The 22,495-nt window shown below is 39.4% G+C and overlaps 1 protein-coding gene across 3 annotated transcripts in view; it reads right to left on the reverse strand.

Annotated features, from left to right (window-relative positions):
* The window catches only part of LOC110975206 (ALK tyrosine kinase receptor-like), a 74,965-nt gene that overhangs the window by 37,473 nt on the left and 14,997 nt on the right, over positions 1-22,495 (reverse strand). For all 3 annotated transcript variants that reach the window (XM_022227463.2, XM_022227464.2, XM_022227467.2), the window contains 3 exons: positions 17,989-18,102; positions 12,283-12,426; positions 1,435-1,648 (listed from right to left, as the gene is read on the reverse strand). In XM_022227463.2, the coding sequence (XP_022083155.2) occupies positions 1,435-1,648; positions 12,283-12,426; positions 17,989-18,102 (472 nt within the window). The remainder of the gene's footprint in view (positions 1-1,434; positions 1,649-12,282; positions 12,427-17,988; positions 18,103-22,495) is intronic.

Consider the following 22,495-nt stretch of genomic DNA (forward strand, 5'->3'; position numbering starts at 1 on the left):
CCATGAGGTTGGGGCACCATTTATGACGCTGTCCTTGTTACATCCGGAACTTTTACCACCTGTCATGACCTGTAGAGTTGGACAGTTACTCTGTAAAAATAACACACCTCGGTATTCAGCCTTGCAAGATGTACACGTATAACAACGTCAATTTGGAATCCACACGCAGGAAAATAACTGTTCATTTTTACAGAACCCATGTAACAACTGACACCGTCACAAATTGTATCCCAACCTCATGGAATGACCCAAGTACCAGCATGCACTGGCTGACAGGCACTTCTACAGACAACTTACAAAGCCATACAGATACATGTACAACACGAATTCATGTTTGATCACACTCACATTAACCTTTTCACCTAGCACTTCTTAATTTAATAGCAGCGCAAATAGACACGCTTTATCGTAACCCTTCACATGTGGTGATGATGAAAAGGTGTCGAGGAGTAGGAACTGCCAACTGATGACGCTTCCCCCAATTGGCAACCATGTATTTTGTCTTTACGGACTGTCATCCCAGTAACACATGAGTGTTGACAAGAGTGCCTGTGGTGCAAGCACTTGCTCTGGAATTGACAAGACTTTCCCTTGGGTGCGATAGTGTCTCTGTTGACCCTGCTGTCTGATCCTCTGTTCTGTAAACTGTATTTTAATTGAGACTTGTGTTTGGAGCCCCTAAATTGCAACATGGTCCTTTTCCAAGATGGATGTCGGTCTTTACTAATACCTGCTTTGTGCTTTCTCATCATGGAATTTCTCTAATGTAACTCACATCAAATTGTGTATCGTGTGTACATTTATTTACGATTAACTTGATTTGTACTGGGAGAGCCAGAAGGATTATGTTTGAGGTGCACTTTCTTATCTGAAAGCAAGATATGAGAACAATGTTATCACTCAAAACTCTTCTATTGGAGTGACAACATTGTGACAAAAAGGGAAACACTTTTGTTTTGGTGGGAGAGGGGGATTTGGCGAAGTTAAAGCCAACTCATATCAGCACAAAGTAAATGCAACTGGAGCAGTTGGGACATCTGGGGGTACACACTTTTTTTTTCCCAGGGGGCATTGAAAGGAAGCAAAAAATGGCTAGTACATACCATAAGGCTGTGCGCCCGTGCCAGTACCTTTCAAATTTTGAATGGGGGGTCAACCAGTGTGGCACAGAATTCTTAGGAGGGGGGGGCATACATCCTTCCCACCCACATTCTCCAAAATTATGCCACCAATACAAAGTAAAGTTGATGTCAAGAAACATTCAGAGTGATATTTTCCCGTAGGTTATTCAAAAGGGCTCAACTTACAAATCCAAGGAGCGATTACTTGCCAACATCACAAAGTAATATTTAATTTTGCAACCTGAGCTCAACTAGCCATACAACTAAGCCAAGAGAGAGTTGTCGGAGGGGCTGTCAAATTAATGTAACATACCAATTTCCTTGGCTTCCTCTCTTCTCCCAGACGGTGACATTCCGCCTGTCCAAGATGAGGATCACTCGTAATGTCCCCACGTCGCTGCCACTCATGTGGTAGAAGAAATGAAGGTTGCACTGAGGACCACTCTCTGAGTACCGAGGACTGATGAGGAGTGAGAGGGTGCCCTTCTCTTTAGCGGTTGCGTCGACATACAGATAGCTACTGGACACTGCAGAGGGACAGGGGAAGGAAGGTGAGGGGGGGGAAAGAAAGAAAGTACGAGTTTTGACTTTGTTCAAGGAAGTGGATTGGTTCTAGAGGAAAGCACAGCTACATGTATGGTGCTACCTTGCCAGCTGAAAAGTCCTGATTTAGTGTGAAGTCTACGTACATCAGTACATGGTAGATCAACTTACAGTGCAATTTTACAGTTGGTAAAGACATTGGACAAGTCCTGCTTGAGTAAGAAGATGGCGGGACTGTCAATACATTACAAAGCAAAATATCTGAAACAACCTTTTGCTGTCTGTTCTCAGACTCCAATGGGTGGAATAACACAGAGAGAATATGGGGCTGGGTTCAGACTGCAGACAAAATCCGACCATTTCACTGGACATTCCCGATGGCCCCCTTTAAAGGCAGAAAAGCAGGGTTTGCTATGGGACAACATAAATCAACATAGAAACATCACTGTCAGTTCACCGATTTGCCTTCCCATCTTCAAGTATCGACCTGTTCACAACATGGCAACAAGAAGAGCCAGGATGTCTCAATGCCATGGCGACAAGAGGATATATAGAATTACAAACACCAAGAATAAGTCAACATTTCTGGAGTTATTTGGTTAGTTCTGTCTCTTGGGAGAAACAAAAATTTGCTTTCTTCACGCTGTGTCATGTTGGAAATCAATCTTACATCCACGTACCTTGTACCTTTGTTTGCTTTTCAACAAAAAAGAAGTGGTGAAAGTGCATGTAAATGGATCACGGTGCATCAGGAGAGAGGTTGTACATATATATATATAATATCTTGAGAAACTTTCAAAAGGTGACCCAAAACTGGCTGTGGAGGGAGATGGCCTTATAACGGATGTGAAGTGGTTTAAATATCAGGTACTGGTACTCTGCTCACAATGAAGACCACTATGTCTGAGCTACAAGAGTGCAGAGTTGCAACATGTCAGGTTTAATTTTACTATTTGGAGTAATTTTGTCATTTTAATCTGCCAACACTTCAACCTTTACATATGAATGTACCTACATTGTAAGTTGTTAGGATCTGTAATGTAATCAATTGCTTCTGTTCCATGTGCTATGAGGATTTGTTCACTGATGCGACTTTATTCCATGGTGAGAACTACTCTCCAAATTGACATTGAATAATCTTGGTTTTGAAAGGGTAAAATATTCTTGCATTTACATGCTAATGGAATCAATTAATGTACATACAATATTTCACAAAATGAAAACTTTGTAAGATAAAATATCAAAACCAGCAATCTATTAGTACACTTGTAATTCATAGGTTTAAGCATGTACATGTAACTTACATGTACATGCACCAGCACACATCTCTTAATTCAATACACAACTTTATCATGGCTACATGCATAACTTCTACTGTATACAGATTTGAAATATTTTAAAATTTGAAAATACTATGCTATGTGTACATATATTTTGAAAATGTTTTGCATAACAAAGCTCTAAATGGGACACTCAAAATAAGACAATTTGTATCCTTTCGCATATTCCATTAATAAAAGTACGCCAAGCAGTCTGCCTAAGATGACAAACATTAATATTAATCGCCATCTAATTTGTTGTTCCATTGATGAAGGCCATATGATGATGCACATATTTCATTGATGAATTTTTCTAAGACCTAGCCCCTTGTCCGCATTGAAAAGTTGTAAATATTTCAGGTAATTGGATCACAAAAATGAGAATGCATTAAAATACATGTAAGTCCATCAATGCACAACCAAACATGGTTAGTATCAGGCAAATATGGAGGAAAGATAAATTAGCAATTGGTCTATACTTGATACCAACTCAATTTGTTAAACAAGATAAAATGATAGCAACGCTACATTGAAACAGCACTAAAAGACAATATAAAATTTTCAGGGAAGTAAAAGTCAAGTTTCGAACCTTGGATGTACATGTAATTCAGATCAATGAACCTTCAAAAAAACTAACCTTGGGTTGATTTTCAACTTCGGAATCTCTGGGCGGATTAACCTTAAATCTGAACTAGAGTCCGGTAGCCTATAACCTGAGGAAACATCAAGCTTCGGATCATCAAACTTTCTGACTACTGAACCTTGAGGGTATCACAAAATTGCTTCCATTTACATATATGAATCTCACTCTCGGACTGATGAATGCCCGGCTGTAGGAAATTTGCCAGACTAATGAACCCTTGGATTTTCCAGCCTTTGGTCTACTGAGCAGATCCCATCATGGCATCAAGCCCAACGCTTCCCAACCCTTCCCAATTAACAGAACAAATAAGGTCCACTTCACTACATGTATCTATTCACAGAAATCTCACTTCCGGAAAGTGTTCTAGTGGACAAGAAATTAGGCCAGCATGTCTTCAGTCAGTCTTAATGCCAGATTGGGCTTTTCATGCCGGCATGGCAAGAAACAAATAAATAATTGTCTATTAGGATGTAAAGACTGCAGCAGAAGAAATGTTGTTGGTACGAATTCAAGCAAACTTTTGGCAACAGAGAACAAATTTTCAATCACACTTTCTACAGACTGATTCAAAAATGTTTTGAGAGTGAGGCTAAACATTTATTTTTAAGATCAATCCCAACCTTTTTTATGCAAATTGAAAAAAAAATCCATTTTCAAATCAACCAATTTTAATGTTATTTTACTGTGGAATTCATTACAATTGCAGTGGCAGAATTGGCAAAAATAAAAGCATGAAATTTATAACTTTCAGTAGCAATACATAGCTGGAAAAAAACCAGTTCCTCCTGCCTGTATCCCATTTCCTTGCTTGGCAACCAACTGACACAGAAAAATGGCCTCCCTTGACAAAGAGGGAATTTTACCTTTTTTGTTTTCTGTATTCCATTTTCCCATCCTGCCTCCTTTAAGAAAAATCCAGAGTCAAAAATGTAAAAAGTGTGGCCTAAATGACCGTGCTGAGAACGAGAACAACTGCTATTGGGTTGATCTGGGTTTTGGGGTTATATTTGTTTAATGATCTATGTGGCAGTACAAATGGTGGCATTATTCCATCATGCTGAAGCAGTGCTGATACGATAAACAGTCAAGCGCATAGATTTCTCTCTTGCAATCTTAGATTCCTCCGGTCATTTTTTTACTTTCCCCTGCATTAATGGCATGAGTATTTCTGGTTCACACAACACATGTTTATCTCAACCACCTGTAGAAACGCTTGTGAGCCGTAAGAGGTGGAAGTGGGTGCTGTTTCTGGGCCGACAATCCTCTGCAGACACCACAGTGTGCAATTTAGATGGAAAAATTTCTCCCAACCCCCAAAGTGAGGCCTGGGCCACTGCAAACCTTTTCAGGTAATTCTATTCTTGTATGATCTCCAACAAGTTGCACAAATTTTTTACGATACTCCCACACATGAGCATCGCTGGAAGGACCTACATGTAAAATAGATTGCCTACTCTATGTTTCTTACTTTGTATTATACGCGTACATTGTACATGAATGGTAAGTGTGCAACAATAATAAGTAACAAAATCTTGGGTCACTACCTTATGATAATGACTTCAAACTTCGGTACCATATGCCCTGTAGTACACAGTATGCATACAAGTACCAGAAAATAAAAACACTTGCAGTAACGTTACTTAATGTTGTGGGAGGGAAGTGTGTCACATCACCTAGTGGTTGGGGTTGTACATTACTGGTAGTACTCCTGATCACAACATCGGTGCATGGTTTGAATCCAGAAGCTGGTTACATGTTTTGCCCTTGGGTAAGTCACTTTTACATTTCTAGCTCCTGTCCAAGAGTGCATATATAAGGTCTGTTTTTTTAATGTCACCATTGTGTTTCTCCTACAAGTGGCTGCTACAACTATGGTTGGCCATCTTTACAAAGGAAAAGAATAATTAATAAAGAGTTCAAATCAGCTGTCCGAACACCAACTAATACACGCAACCTTTAATACACTTGTGGGGTAGTCCCTTTGTTCTCGTGTACAAAACTCCCACACAACAAGTAAAAATTTTCAAATCACTCCCATTTGAACCAGATTCACTTTCCTACTTTGGAAATTTGACTTAACGTCCCTGATTTAAAATGCTTCATTTTGTGACAGATGAATGGCACTTGAACATTGCACCTTTTTGAGTAAATTTGAAATATCTATTTTGTGAAATCCTTGTCGGGTACAGAGTAACGTTACTTAATGTTGTGGGAGGGAAGTGTGTCACATCACCTAGTGGTTGGGGATGTACATTACTGGTAGTACTCCTGATCACAACATGTCGGGTACCGTCTCAGTACCCCACAAGTACCCTATGGGGTACTTCCCATTGTTCCGGTACCCCACAAGCCCCTCTATATACGCCCATGTATTTGTATTTGAAATGGGACACCCAAGTTATACCTCCATGTGTAAAGCATTTCACAGGAAATTACATTTTCTTCAGCAACACTGTAATATTCCCGTAGCTGACTATCTGCAGTATGTTTGGCCTACTCTTGAGTATGCTTCACCTTTCTGGTTTTGTGGTTGGACTAAAAAAGGAGTGCCTGGAGAAAATGCAGCGTAAAGCTCTTTGTGTAATATTCACAGCTTATTATTGTACAATCTGATCCTACAGAGACATCTGCCAATCATCTAGCATTCCTACTGTGTCCAATAGACTGGAAGCTCTGTCTCTTAATTTTGGCAGGACCAACCACTACAAATGCAGCTCTATCCCTTACATACATGTAATGTTGATTTTGAATCAATGTTAACATGGTTCATTATGTCTGTTTTTTTGCTCTGTTTTCAATGTCACTTCCTTGTCACTGTTGTTGGATTAGATTGGTCGCTAATATGTTCTTTTATTCATGTATATGTCTTTCTGATGAGTTTATTTTCTACTTGATGTAGCTCGTAATGAATGACTACATTTTTATATATGTACTTTTTAATATCTTGATTTTACTTCCATGTATTTTTACTGTCTTCTTTAAATTGTAAATTGACTGTAATTCAGTCTTTGGCTGCAAGAGTATTTTCAAATAAACCATTAATAATAATAATAATTATTATAGGGTACTGTACTGCTAAATACTAAATAAACCTACAGCCCTATTTAAAATCACTAGGAGAAATGTCCATTTTGAACATTGAGGGAAAATTGAAAACCAACCAAAAGGTAATATTTCTGCAAAGTTTGGCCACCTGTACAAGTTGTAGGCAAAACGAGAGTGGTCTGTTAGCATCTGTGAGGGCAGAGGTACATGCAGTTTCTATGTTTGATTAGCCGTTTGTACCTAAAATGGCAGGATTGAGCTGAGCGGAGATGGTTTTCAGGAACACTGATGGGCACGGTGATCAGGGGTAATAGTCATGTACCGGTAGCGTGTTGAGCAGAAGTGTATAGTTGTACAAGTTTGTGTTATTAGTTTGACATGTTAATACCACATTTTTCCCCTTACACCAACTTGCATGTACACATGTACATGTATATTCATGCTGTATTCTACCGGTAAGTGTGATCCCTACAACAACAGCACAAGCTTATTCAAATCATAAGCAACCTTTTGAGATCATTGTTGCCACAAATTGGCACTGGTAAATTCATGACATCATCAGCACGTCATAAAAGAAAGGTTACATTGCTAACACTGTCTATCAGATACCTCTGCAACAGTCAATTTTACAACTTCACGATGTTGGAGGTTGGACTTATTCCCCTCCTTTTTTTCCAGGCAAAGATGTTTTAAATTAGAGTAGTAATCACTAATTACAGCCATTTGCATTTCCTATCCTTCCCATTCCATTTAACGGATGGAGAAATTCACTAATGGGCTGTGACTAGCTGCATGTAGGGTGGCTACAGCAGCATACGTACTTCCTGCAGTGGGGACCTCCTGCCTTCATGGTCACTCATGCACAGAATTAAATATCCATTTTTCTACCAAATATCACTCGTCAAGAATGGGAGGAAATAGCTCACCGGTCATTTTGGTTTGCATGAAATGCCACAGCCCCATGTAATGCATGTTGGAATTTCCCCTGTAATTACCAGCCGATGTTGAATGCACAATGCTTTTTTTTTATACAGGAAACAACTACAAACACCTCATGATTTGTGAGTGATGATCGGTGCCCTGAACAATGAACATCTTTGCTGAAGGCAAGTAGGGCCTAATGAAAAATGCACAAGGCCAACACTGCCAAGTATTGCCAGAATTTTCAATTCTGCATTGTGCATTCTGTAGAAATTCCAGCAACGACCCACTAACCTAATTCCAGTTGTGTATGGGTACTTGAAGCTTTGCCTATTAACATGTAATTGTGACTACAAATTGCCAAATAACTCACACGGGAAGTTGAGTACAGGGACAATGTAGGTTCATAGTTTGATGAATACATTTACAACTGAGGGGGAAAGAAGGAAATCGAGCGAAGCAGAGTGCCAACTGAGACCTTGGAATGTCTCAAAGATGCACTACAAACTAAACAATCCAGCCCTGCTGCAGTGTGTCAACATCTTTACTCAGTGGATATTAGATGGAAATCACAGAACCTTGGCTTTTGAGGATTATTTAAGATGGGGTGGGCCAAACAGCACTAAAACTAGACAGCAAGGGATAGAGACAGGGAGAGTTGTACAAGGGAGACACACAATGAGCCAATAGTGCCATCCACCATTCTTCCACAAACTGGCACAAGGCTCTGTGAAACTATGAAAAAGCAATTCAACTTGCAGTTCCTGACACCATTCTCTTGAAACACAAATATACTTATCACTAGAACAATGCCACTGGGAGACATAAACTTTGGTAAAACATCCTGCACCAAATTCTAATATCAGCTTCGGTATCAGATAACATTGGAAAAACATTACTCCACAGGGAATGTTGAACTTTTTCTCTGAAATTTAAACATCCTGGAATCAAATTTCAAGTTGGCCACTTGATAAAGTGCATTCACATGTGAGAAGATTGTTACTCTTATGAAAATAAGTTGAAGTCATTAGTTGAATGGTCTTGTGCCAGATTTTGCCTGACTATGGGTCATTAGACAAGATTTCACATATTAGAAGGTTTGAAGTTTGGACTGACCTCAAACAAGATAAGCGTTCATGACTTTTTATCCACTAGGGGCTCTCTGAATGAACAAAACTAGCCACAAAAACTAGCCACAGTCTTGTCGAGGTGGCACAACCTGTGCACAGGCTTGGCAATGGCATGAAGTCCCCATAACACCAGTAAAATACATGTACATGAATGTGTATTCCTGTTAGCGCCAGCCACATGGTACCATTGATATTCGACTGTCACTCTTTACATGGATGTCCACTGTCATATCCAAAGGTGCTGATGGTGACTAACCTCTTTCAATGAATCTCCCTGGGCCCCTAACACAGGTGTGAGCAGAAATGTTGTGCCCAAAAGTGTTGCGCCCGAGGGGGGAGGCAGTAAAGTCAGTAGACACTGAGAGGGTGGACAATTATGTACAACACTACAGTTTTGTCCACACTGTCTCAGCACACTACAAAATATGAAATTCAATTACAAGTGTACTTTGGTTGGGTGAAGAGTGATTGTCCTTCCAGTAAAAGCACGGGCACACTATGCCCACATTTCTAAGCACCGTGTGGGGATAAAGTTGTGACAACTCAAAAAGCCCTGAATACTATTGCATTAGAGTACACAGTCTGACAATGCATTACAAAACAAGTAAAGTGTGTATAGTGTATGGCTTTATTTAGCATATTCTCAATCTGGCATCATGGGAAAATATGTTTAAAATCAGACTACATAGAAAACAAATTTATGCTGTAATTAAAACAATTCAAAACATCTGTTACTGGTAGTTCCACATTTAATTTTTTTTAGGGGAGGAACAATATTGAACATTTTTGATGTGATGCCAAATTCTTTTTGCCAGACAGAGCGCACTTACATATACATCTTTCATTCTTGTTGGTCAACCCATGGCAACCAACTGTGCCCTATACACTCACACATCAGGGTGCATGTCACAAGTGTACAGGTATATGCTATTCCGAGGGCAATTACAGAAAACAATTTAATGTGAATTAGGAAGTGTTGTGTGTGCGTCATGCCTTATTCTGCATTCTACTCACACTCATGCATTAACTGCAATGTGAGCAACAACATTACATTTGCAAGCCATGTCTACAATTTTCAAGTACTCCAACTATACACTGATAAAAATGTCTGGTGTCCAATAATTGGATAGGCGTCATTTGATTTAGTCTGGATTATTTTTTTCTTCGGCCAATATTTGTTAATGTGCCTACTAATTGACACGATGAACGAACGCAAACATTTCCAGCTACAATGTATTTCTTATTCATGTACATGCCTGTGAGCAAAATTTAATTGAATTTTCTTCATTTTGGGGCGGCACGTTGTCCCACAAATTTGATATGTATTTCTGGCCCTGACATTCAGTGTTCTGGGTTTCAACATCAGAATAAGGGATTGCTACAACTCCAATCTGGCTGGGGTAGCAGACAGCTGCAGACTGCAAACAAACCCAAGAGCTTCATGGGAATTGTCCCCGAGTCTGCAAAATGGAAGATGACTAAAACGTCTAAATGTAGCTCTAGGAAAAACCAACATAAACAACAAACATGTCAGTCTGGTGTGTCAGCCTCTCAGAGACAAGCACGTCCATGTACCTGTGCATGTACACGTACACTTATACACATCTTCTGTTAGGTGAAATACATGTACAGTTGTCTAAAGTTGAGATTATGTACATGTACACATGTGCACACCTGAACCTTTACAGCTCAACACCTGGTGTGCTTTAGGACAGGGCCTTTAAAGCCCTCTCAAATTTATTGTATTCCTTGAATTTACTTTTTTTTTCTTCCATTCAATATTCTTCAAAAATACATACAATAGGGAAGTCAGGAAATTAAAGAGGACATTTTTCCAAGCTAACAAACACTTTACAAAGGGTTTTTGAACTTAAAATAGCGTAACGGCAAAGCAAACTGGACCGAGCTCATCAACAAAAGCTGCATGTCTTTAACAGTTTTCCAAAAAAGCAATTACAAAAATCTTCCAGAAGAAAAGTCACAAACATTCATTCTCAAATTTTGGATGCTACAAAAAAGTTCAAAAATATTCAGAGATTGAACTCTCAATCATTTCCCTTCAAAAATTAAGTAAATATATTGTACTCTGTAGTCAAGCAATCATAAACATGCTACTGATTCAGCATTGAATTGAAATTGGTTGAAATTGTCTCTCTAAACCCAAACCTTCTTTAGCAACAACAACAAAAACTCTATTACTTATACGTATGTTTTTTTATTCCTCAGTGCTTCTACATGTACATTAATTAATAAGCAAACAATGCCTGTTCAGGATATTATGTGCATGTTCTGTTTGACAGGTACCACTAGTTGGACAACACCTGTTAATGATTAATTACCCATGTATAGGCCTACATACATGTATAGTTTGACAGCTGTTTGTTAAGTGCTCTAATGATGTGCGCTGTATCTTCGATGTTCTTGAACACACACAGTTTAGCGGAAACTTTGCAACTGGTTCTGCATATGAAATCCATAAATCACCTTGAAAGGGTTTGTAATTACCAGCCCAGAGAAATCAACTGCTTCCGGCCACCTGCACCAGGGTTATTTCGCATTGGCTATTTATCGTGTAGAGAAAGGTACCGGTAACCGCAGAAGATAGGAGTTGATATTTGTCTTGTTTTGTTCTCTTCTGGGGACTAAGAATTCCTCTAAAATGGTTTTGTACTCTCCCTGGTACAACCTTTTACTTGGCATGGTTACATGTACACTGTATGTTATCGCATTGTGCTATTCATGTATAAGGAAGAGCCTACATGTACATGTACATGTACATGTAGGGTATACTGTACACAGCCCGGGGGGGGGAACAGCAGGGCAGAGAACTCAGCTGTCTATTGCCAAATCAGTTTGAAACTTACATGTACCATGTTACACGTGCAAAGACACTCATTTCCAGAACAAATGTAAAGTTTCAATGCAACCTGACATACATGTACATGTACATGTAGGATTCTTTTTTCAAGATGTATTTTTGCATTGGGGAGATGTTAATTATATATATAACGGTTTTGCCCGTACCCAACGTATGTTAATAAGCACTGTATGCTCAGTAGGATTCTGTTGGCCTTGGTGCACTGAGAATGCAATGCAAAAAAGCACTGATTTTGGGCTGACCCTCGCAAAGTTGCATTTTGCTAGAACAGCATGTCTAAAATCTCACAAAACTGGTCTCAAAAGGACTGCAAGAAACATGAAGAAAATCCCTAAGTCTCACCTACATGACAAAAATGCACTGCAATGATATTAGAGGTAATGTTCATGGGGTAGGATTTTGTCCCCCTCCCAGCTATTTTAAGGTTAAGGGCAGATAAAAACCCTAATGTTGGGGGGGCCACAATTTTAATTATTATTTTTTGTGTGTGTGGAGAAAAATAAGCATGCTTTATGGGCTTTCTCAGGTTTTCGGACATGCATGCAGGGGATTTTCACATTCGGGGGAAATGAAACTGTCCTGAAAAATGGTCCTTCTCAAAAATTCTACAAAGTAAAGATGAATATGCCGGGGTAAGAGGGGGGCTCTGAATCCAAAGTACCGGCACCCTACATGTACATACCATCACTGCCTGTATCACTCTGACCGCCTGACGGTCCAGTACCAGCTGTGTCTGTAGGACCACTATGCATCTCCCATCCTGGTATCCCGCTAGAGACTGGAGGCATTTCCCATGAGCAGGGAGACTCAAAATCACACTTAATGCCTGAAATATGGGTAGAGTTGAAACAACAAGATTGAAAGGCTGTCACATCCATGCTTTACAATGCTGTACCGTTTAAGACAAAAAGACACGAGGCCAAATTTTTAAAATGAAGTGTAAATCTAAAAACACTGACAGCTAGTAATTTTTGAATATTTGCAAGTTACTTCTACCGGTCATGCAACCTCACCTTTGGCAATGCTCTGAGTTGCAATGACAGTCGACCACATGATCCACCTGCACATACATGTAACCTAAAACTACTTGAACAAGAAGTGCAATCCTGGCCAAAATCTCGTTGAGCTTCCAATCCCCCCCCCCCCGGCGCCCTCTACCCCCAAGCCCTCCCTCTCAATGTTGGGTCTCAATGTGCATTTGACACTCCAGCTTGAGATGACAATATTGACCAGGTGGAGTGGGGGACTAGGGGAAGGTACCAGTATGGCTGTCGACTAGTGTCCCGACAATTTTGGCCAGGATTGTGGTACATGTACTTGTCTGTGTAGCAGACAATATAAAAATCAATGGGAAATTTGAGGGTTGAGCTCCTAACTCACTGCGCTGAATACTGTACACAGTATACTGCCAGACTGTACTAAAATTACATGTACATTACATCTGTTGTGACACAGTTGCTGACAAAAAAGGTAAGTTTACATCTTCAAGCATTAAGTGTTTAAGCTTACTGTAAAAAGTTTTAATATGTAATTTTAGTAAATCAGTCTCAGTTTTGGCAACAAATGGTTGTCTTAGACTTGGTGTCTATCCAGTTATCCGTGATTTTTTGGATAAAAAAATATCGCTTTGGGAACACAAACTGCCAGAGAATTCATTGATTTGTCAATATGTACCAGTAAACATTTTTACAAAATTAAAATTATTAACTGCTCTGTAAAGGTGATTGTTGCTTAGTGATTTCAAGTGTTATACATACATGTACATGTACAGTAGATGTGTTCAATTTAGTATTTCATTTGTCTAGTATGTATCTTCTTGGTGTTATACATGAACATACACTCAGACTTGGGTACTTGGACTCGGCTTAGTACTCAGCCTTGAATGTACAGTACTTGAACTCGGTGCTTTAGACTCGGACTCATCACCAGTGTACCGGTACTTGTACTAGGAGTACTCAGCACTTGGATGAGAGGACTCGACTCCAACACTACCTTGATTCGGATTGGGCGATCCATAAAAACAGACTGTATAGTATACTTGTACATTGTATATCTTACTTTGTGTATGATGCTATTCATAGGCATAAAGCGGAACATTTCACAGCTACAAACTTAAAAATAGCAACAAGTCTGCTTGGAGACAAAGTCATTATCCCAGTCATGCTCAAAGGAATGAGAAATAACATACGTGTAGTGTGTATTCTATACATAAAAGCTTCAGGGGATATTAAACTGAACTATTGGTATTATGAGCAATGTTCAGCACAGCAAGCAGCAATGCTTACTTGTATGGCAGAGTTCAGTACACGAATTTGGTATACATTTGTTGATGCTTTGAAACTGGAACGAACAGCAGAGCTTGTCCTTAAAAGATCCAGGAAATGAATTTTTCTGAGAATCACTTTTTGTAAATCTCTGTACTCTTCTTCCATGTATGAAGACTGTTTGACAACTTTTTTGCGTTGCCTGAAATGAACAGTGCACTTTTTCAAACATTAGAAATTGACCAAGCATTTCTGGACAGGTGAGGGCACTTTTGCTTTGATGTTTTATCCAGGAAGATATGGTTCAGGTTGCATGTTTTCATGTTCAAATTGTGAACCCAAAATTTTCTATCTGGGAACATTTCTGTGAAAAGGATTTTTGTTGGATTATTGCCATATACTTACATAGCAATAAATTGCCAAAGAAAATGAAATCTGCCACAGCAGTGGTTAAAAAAATCTAGAAATTTTCTGTGCACAAATCAGTGCAACATTGAGATTCAGTGCCTTGGATGACATCATAGTTCTGCTCATGAATATGCAAATATGTATCAGCATAAAACCAAAAAAGCATGAAAATATGGGTAAAAAATGCAAAACAAATTATTTCCCGGTTCCTTTACCACACTTGTGCAAGCCAAAATGCTGTGCATCACACAAAGGACAACTATGTACGTACACATTGCGACTGCAACCACAGTTTAGAGCCTTCAACTGACACATTTAGCTCCAGCAAGCTAGTCACAGTTCCAAAAAAAGACTTTGTTCTAGTCAGGGAAAATTTGTTATTTCTTGCTGAAAAGCAAACCTGACACTTCAAATGCCCTGTAATTAATGGCTGATGACATAACGGATACTGAATGATAAACAAGTACTTAAAAATATCCCATGCCTGGTGAATTACCAGTACAATTGACTGATTGATCCTGAGTTTAACCAGAAAAGCAAATTCCCAAAAATCAGTGTGGCTGGTGAGATTGATGATGGATTTTAACACCTCCAGTGCATCACAATGAAGGGTTTTTTTTCTCCTGACAGCCTGACATTTTGGAACTGACAGAGCGAGCTATCTCATTTCTCTGAAGCCTTTTTCATCATACCCCCATTAACCTATTGCCCCAATATTTGCAATGTGAAGGACAATCAGATTGGATGTTGACAGAGTTTATAGGTTTGCCTATTTGATACAATCAACGATCAAGTACAGATAAAGTGAGGACAGAGGCTGTGACTTTTGAAAGAGAGAAAGGTACACGTCCTCACAGCTTTATCAACTGGAACTATGGACCCACCAATTGGAACCGCATCCCTTTTGTCCCTCTTGCAGGGAGGATGCAGGTTTCTTGTAAAAATACGAACGTGCAACAGCATGGATCTCTGTCGCCAAAGTGCCAATGAAAAACAGAGCCTAGTTTGTTCACTGTAAGCAAATAATCTACAAGTAGGCAAGCTACCGTAGCATAAAACACTGCAGGGTACTTCCATGGGTGACAGACAGATTCACTGGAAAGTATTTTCACATTTTACAGTATCTTTTTCTCTCATTCAGTTAAAAGGTACAGAGTAGGACCCAAATTCATGTGCTGTTTCTTCATTAGAAGACAAAATCTTTTTTCATAAGAAGGCTCATTGGATCACAGAAATTTCTGTACATATATGTACACAATTGCGTTACTTTTGTAAAGCCCGGTGCCCATATCAATGTAAGAAATGCCGAGAGCAACGCAATCAAGACACAAACTGCAACGCGGACATATGGAAACGTGCCAAACGGAGGTGTCATGGGATAGAATGACGTCACGCACCGTCTCCATTCGGGTCTGCGCCTCTACATCTTGCATTCCATCTGCATTAAAACGACCGTTTGGAAACCAGGCTTTACAGACTAACGCCTTTGCAACCTCCTTTAAAGGTGTAACATTGAATAGTAACTCACTGAAGTTAACGACCAAATTGTAATTATGTGTAAAATATACTGTACGGAGAGCACCTAGCTACTAGTATGTGTTAATATTGGTTGTTTTCCAACATCACTGCCCATACAACAGTGCCTAACACAATAATTTTCTGTGACAACAAAATCTGAAACCCTTGATGGCATTTACACATGATCGCCTTGCATCAATGTCGAAGAAGGAATTTTGGCACATGTGTACACGTACTCCCTGTTCCGTAACTCCTGCATTGGAGCGCCATGTATGCACATCATGTTGGTCATGATTCAGTGATTCAGTGTGATTAATTTCCGACACTAACTCACTGGATCTAACAAGTCCTTCAGTATCAAGTCAGGTTGCAAGCTGGGTTTTTTTTGGGGGGGGGTTTGTTCATTCCTTCTGACTTGACTTGTGACAGCCTTGATTACAATGAGGTGAATAACACCAGAATTCAGCAGTTACATAAATGTACTTGTACCGGTACATGTACATATTGAACCATGGTGTCCAAATCTGATGGTCTCCTGCAAACATTTGTGTTCAATTCCTTTCCCCTTCCTAATACCATGATCAATAATTCCCGTGCGGAATATAGTTTTAGATTTTATCATGATTCTTGTATAATAGCATGTGCATACACATCATATCAGACTGATAACAGAAGATTATTGTCACAAAGCAAAGTCCTCTTCCATTCTAATGGGGAGCACTTTGCATCCGCTGTGCGAAAGAACCCAAACGGTGTGCAATGATGTCTGTGGATTATTAACTGTGTTAGCTGGCATAACCACCTGGACCAGAACTTTCTGCAACATTCACTGGTAGATTTGCAAAATGAATTCAGCTGTTGAAAGCGATGGACATCAAAAACACATTTCTAACCTTCCTCACACAGAACATGGAACTACATACATGTACATTGCATGTAGGCCTATGCAACATTTTTCTGTGTTCTTCCTTTATACACTGTACGTACAACGGTATCAACATTCCTTGATACCATTTGACTTACATGTAGCTGCTATGTTTTTGCACTGTATTGTGGGATTTTTCCGAAAGTAAAATACATACAGTATGTAAGTTACTGCCACAGCTGATCAACTGCTTGGGCTTGACATGAGAGTAATTACAAGAAGTCACATGAGTATAGAATCGTATACAGTTGGGCTTAGCCAAGTACCGGTAAGCATGGGGAATAATGGAACATGAGGTACATGTACTGATACTAGGCTGATAGAAGACCCTCTGTTGCCTTCAACATCCCACGGGCCCAATAGCCATACACAATGTGCACATACCCAAGGGGTCCTATAAGGCAACAATGGCTATCAAACGTCCGGCCAGCCTCTCTCTGTCACCAATGAGCCACCGGCCGTAGGGGCCGCAGGTGCACAGAGTGAGCACTTCTTGAGTCTTCACAATCACCATACTTCTAAATGTAGGAAAGTTTCTTCTTTTAGCCAAACCATGGATTCACTTTTGAAAATTACAATCAACTGCACAGAGTGGATCTCGACATACAGGGTATGCCTGTGCTTTGAGTCATCACTTCGTACTATCAAATGGGACATTTATGGATGAAGTGGTATGGATACGCCCTTTGGGTTTACAGTGCACCACTGTGTACATGGATTAACTGATAAACTATAGAACTCTGCCAATTACTGTGAAACGTCTTTTATGAGAGAATATACACATTTTATTGTAGTGTCAGAACTGGACTTCCAGGCAGTGTTTGATAAGATCCAGATGGTAGCAGTCACTTTGACAAATTGTCTTTCAAGCTGCTGGCAATGAACAATCCTGGCACAACTATCGCCAGTGGAGGAACATCAGTTTAGATAATTCCTAGAGTGCTTGATCTTGCTATTTTTAGTTGATCTTGGCAATGGAAAATAAATCCCATTTTATGTGTGGCCGATTGGAGTAGCCCAAATCGAAGTTTGGTTATTAACGCTGCATGACTGGTTCGCATGGCTAACCCAGCCCCAAGACAGGAATCAACGAGGATTGCGTGCAGGCACTGAACATGTTGTCAAATTCACGTCCGAACATGCACGGTTTGTTCTGACAAAACATGTACATTTACTGTTTGTAACAATGGTTTAAGAGCTTAATATGAAGTTGTACAAATATGCTTTATAATTTCTAAAACCTCAAAATTAAATGCAAAAACAAGACACTTACTACATGTGGCTTCATCGTTGCCATGCAGACAATCATCAGCAAAATTGCAGACTTTGGTTTGATTGATGCAACTTCCATCCAAACACTGAAACTGCTCACTGGGACAAGACACTCCTGTTTTGAATTATGAAAAAGGAAAAGCCTTGAAGAAATTCTAGAATGTTCAAATTAGAGACCATTTTTAAAAACTGCCCGCAACATCAAATTTTCTTCGGATTATTGTGACATTACTATGTGTAGGAAAGATTTCTTGCAATGTTTCTGTGACTTTCTACATGTATTTTCTTTCCGGCGGTAAAAGAGAAAAACTTCAACATAATGGTTTTCATTTTATGAAATATGGCTCAAGCTCATATTCAAGAGCTATAAAGCATGATGTTACTCAAAGTACCGGTAGAACAGTTCTGGCTCCATAGCTCCGCATGCAACATAACAACGGTTTATCCCACTTTTCTACATTTTCTTGGAGTACATGTACAGTTGTATGTGTTAATCCTAATAGTCGTTCACCTGTTGGAGGACTGAGGACTGTTAGGGTTAATCCTTGTTTATCCTATGAAGTACCGGTAGCTGGTTGGACAATAGCAACGGTCAACATTCCCTCAGAACGTTGTTGAGGAATAATTGTGAAGGACAAAATTGTTGTACTTTTCTTAGGCTCTTTTGATAAGAATGCCTTGTAAGACAAAGGAAAAACGGTGCTCTTTAAAATCTGTTGAGGAAAGTATTTTCCCAAGCATGGAAAACCTACCGCCTTCTAGTCACTGAAATGGAAAAAAGCATGTAGATCTTGTTTGTATTTTTGTTACAGATATATAGTCATTTGTATGAAAATATGTTGAACTGAATGTCCACGGCAAATGTCCTTACTACATGTATTCTTTAATACTGACATTGTTCCAACCACACTAAAGAATATTTATAAATACATGTACATACATGTATGTTCAACTGCACATGCTGGTGCATGTAAGTCACATACACTGTAGTGATATCCAAATTTACAGGAATTTACACTGCTCTCCCTGATGACATTCTAGAATCTAGAAATGCTGTAAAAACCCTTCGACCTGACATACCCAACTGTTGTGGCAAGTGAAACGCCCTGAAACTAGAAACTGAAAACTCCAAAAAAGTAACACTGTGAACATACACGTAATTTACAGTCCCACAAACCAAGCACATGCACTGTACTGTACGTGTAATGCATACATGCACACGTGTATGAGGGTCATTCTACCGGTATAAATCAGTAGTCCAATTTTTTTAAAGTCCCTGTCGTATCTGACATATGATTTTGTAAGTTCAGAACAATTCTCTTATTTCCACGAGTAATGAATTAATGCAAATTACCTGCCAAACGAATAGAAATAGTCTGAAATCAATTTCAGAGATACATGTATTTCCCCTTCAAATTACACAGGTCATGTGTAACAGGGACACAAAAATGTCACACTGTTGGTTTCCAAATTTATAGAATGACCCAAGAAAGCTGACATGATGCACATACATGTACACATGGTTGAAACAAAACTGGCCAAAACCCTTATTTTTTTGTCCTTGTGAGCAATTCCATCTTGGAAATTAATCTAGTTATCTGATTGCATACATCTACAATTCCATTCTGACTCAGAGGTGGACAACCAAACTGATCTTCCATTCAATCTGACAACCAATTATGCCAAGGCCTAGCAAGCCGGAAATACACTTAGAGTGTAGAAGGCAGCCACTTCCACAGCTGGAGCGGCAACTTGAGTTGGATGAAACTTCAGCTTCGCCTGAGTGATCCACCGGTACTAGTACGTGACATTGCCTTAACAAATTACAGACAATCTCTGAAGATCGGAGAAGAATCCCAAGTGATATCAAGGGGGAAGGGGGCAATATTAAAACGTGAACAGTGAAGTGTGACTATCATGAATTCAGAGAATGTGTTAAGATTTACAAGCAGATGGAAAAAATACAGATGGAAAAGGTCATTCTAAAGACACACAGGGAAGGCAAAGTGTTTCTGACAATTTGTACAGAATGAACATAATTATGGTAGGCTTACTGTACTAGTACATGTACATGCACTGTACATGCAATACGTTCTTATCAGTACCTACAATGTACATCTTATGTACTGGGGTAGTATGGTGGTTCATATCTACATGTATATGGCTATTTCTGTTGATCATGTTGATTGGTACTGCTACATGTAAATACCTCAAGGAGTGCACCTGTATGTCAAGGACGTAGGTATTACACTGATTACATGTGTGTGATACTCCTGGATTAGCTTTTGACCTGCCTGATGGTAAAGATCAAAAGTTACATGTAGGTTCTGTATCTGTACATTGTGGAAACCAATTCTAGTATTAACGCAACGGAATGAGAGGGTACCGGTACGTATGTCGGGGTGTTACTCTGAGTGAAGTCCACGACCAAGGAAAGTTTTAAACCCCTCAAGCAAGTGCGCTTTAATAAACAAGGTTCTCATCATGCTAATGGGTCATTCTATAAATTAGGGATCCAATTGTTTTTGTTTCCCTGTCACATCTGACATATGATGCTGAAAGTTCAGGTAACATTCTCCAATTTCCAAGAGTAATGAATTAATGCAACTTACCTGCCAACCAAAAAGAAATAATATGGAATCAATTTCAGTGATATTTTCATATATCACGCAGGTCAGGTGTAACAGGGACACCAAAATGTCACACTTTAGGACCCTGAATTTATAGAATGATCCTGCCTCCAGTCAATATTTGATTTATTATAGAATGAGTTATTAAGTTGGTCTGCGTTGCACCAGGATGCTTTAAAACACTTGGAGCTGGTGGTGAAGGAGCTTACTACCGGTATGGTGTTTGATGAGAATAAGATGCAAGGCTTTCTTGACCGAATTACATACACGGTACATGCATCACTGGATGATTCAATCTAAGAAAATAAACCCGTGTTCCCCAGCGCATAATTTCAACGAAAGTCAAACTTTCAAAGTTGACTCATGATAAGTCAGAATTATGCCAACTTCTTCTTCCGTCTCACAGCCAAGCTGCCAGTCCATGTCTGAGGTGTATTGTAAGGGTAGAATCAATGCACTGTGGTTATCTTTGGAAAGTACTAGTGTGAAGTGTCCTGTTCCTTGATGTTGACAACATTTTTCAACTACCTTCCTCCGTAAAGGAGTTACACAAAATCAGCCCAGTACACCTTTCAAAGAATAAGTACCAGTATGCACAATATAATTCCCTGAAACTACCCGTATGCTTCATTTGCAGAGGTGCGAATTTAAACTTTTGTGCTTGGTTTTAAAATTTTGAATGGTAAAGCTCCGGTGTACCTGAAAGATCTCGTTAACATTCGAGTAACTAATCGAGAGTCGTGCTCAAGATCAGCCGGCAAAATTCAGCTCCACCAACCAGTGGAGAGAGTTGCCAGTTTCTACAGGGATCAGGCTTTTTCGTTTTGTGCTCCTCAGTTATGGAATAATCTGCCGGTTTCAGTGTATCAGTTTCAATCGTATGATGGTTTTAAAAGGCGTCTTAAAACCTTCCTTTTTAATGAGTATTTTAACTAATTTTAATATTTAGATATGATTGTGTTGGCTTTTATTTTATTGTTTTAATGTCTATATTGTACTGCGCTTTGAGATACTTGGTATGAAAAGTGTTTTTTAAATAAACACTATTATTATTTGCATGCAGAGATCTTTCAGTACACTGTATATTGGTACATGTATGAAGAGCCATCATCATGCCACTCCTGGGTAAGTGCTCCACTGAGTAGGCATAAATGATAAGATCCCAAAACAAATTTAGTACCAGTGCTGTCACGAACACTCCGCAAGACAAAACGTGTATTTCATAAGCAATGCACCCTTTACAGCATTCACTTTTGTCTTATGGGATTACACTTGCAGGTAGACACAGTTTGCAGCATGGTACCGAATGGTACATGTTACCAAGAGAACATCTGATTTTGTACCACACTGATGTGCAGATCAACGATCTTCAATGACAGCTTCAAGGAGAATGTGTTCAAAAAGTCCTAGCAATATACATGTACATGTACATGTACATATTGACCTACATGTATGTATAGCATTCTCTCACTTAAAGAGGATCTATAGTTGGGTTGATGGTCGAAACATCAAGCTTAGAAGTTACTATAAGGCCAAAAAAATACTCCGTCTCTGGTCAGACCAAAGTTCCAGAATTGATGCGGCGATGCGTTTTTTGTTTTTTTGTTTGTTTTTTTGTTTTTTGGGGGGTGGGGTTGGCTTTTTAAGACTGGCAACGGACATGGAAATGAGTGGTATATTTAATCAAGGAGCAAAGGCTAGTAGTAGCATGTCGCACGTCACGCTGCCATTGTTGGTGATCAACTGGCTGCAACTTTGTAACCTAACCATGGTCTACTGTTTGTGCTCGGCATCAACATTAAGCAGTCATAACGGATGTATCACTGGGTACGAGCTACCTACAAATTAGTCTGGTTCCTTGAACAAATTGCCCTTCCG

Source organism: Acanthaster planci, linkage group LG01, assembly GCF_054643075.1.
Source record: "Acanthaster planci isolate LZ-2023a linkage group LG01, COTS_SCS, whole genome shotgun sequence".
Taxonomy (NCBI): domain Eukaryota; kingdom Metazoa; phylum Echinodermata; class Asteroidea; order Valvatida; family Acanthasteridae; genus Acanthaster; species Acanthaster planci.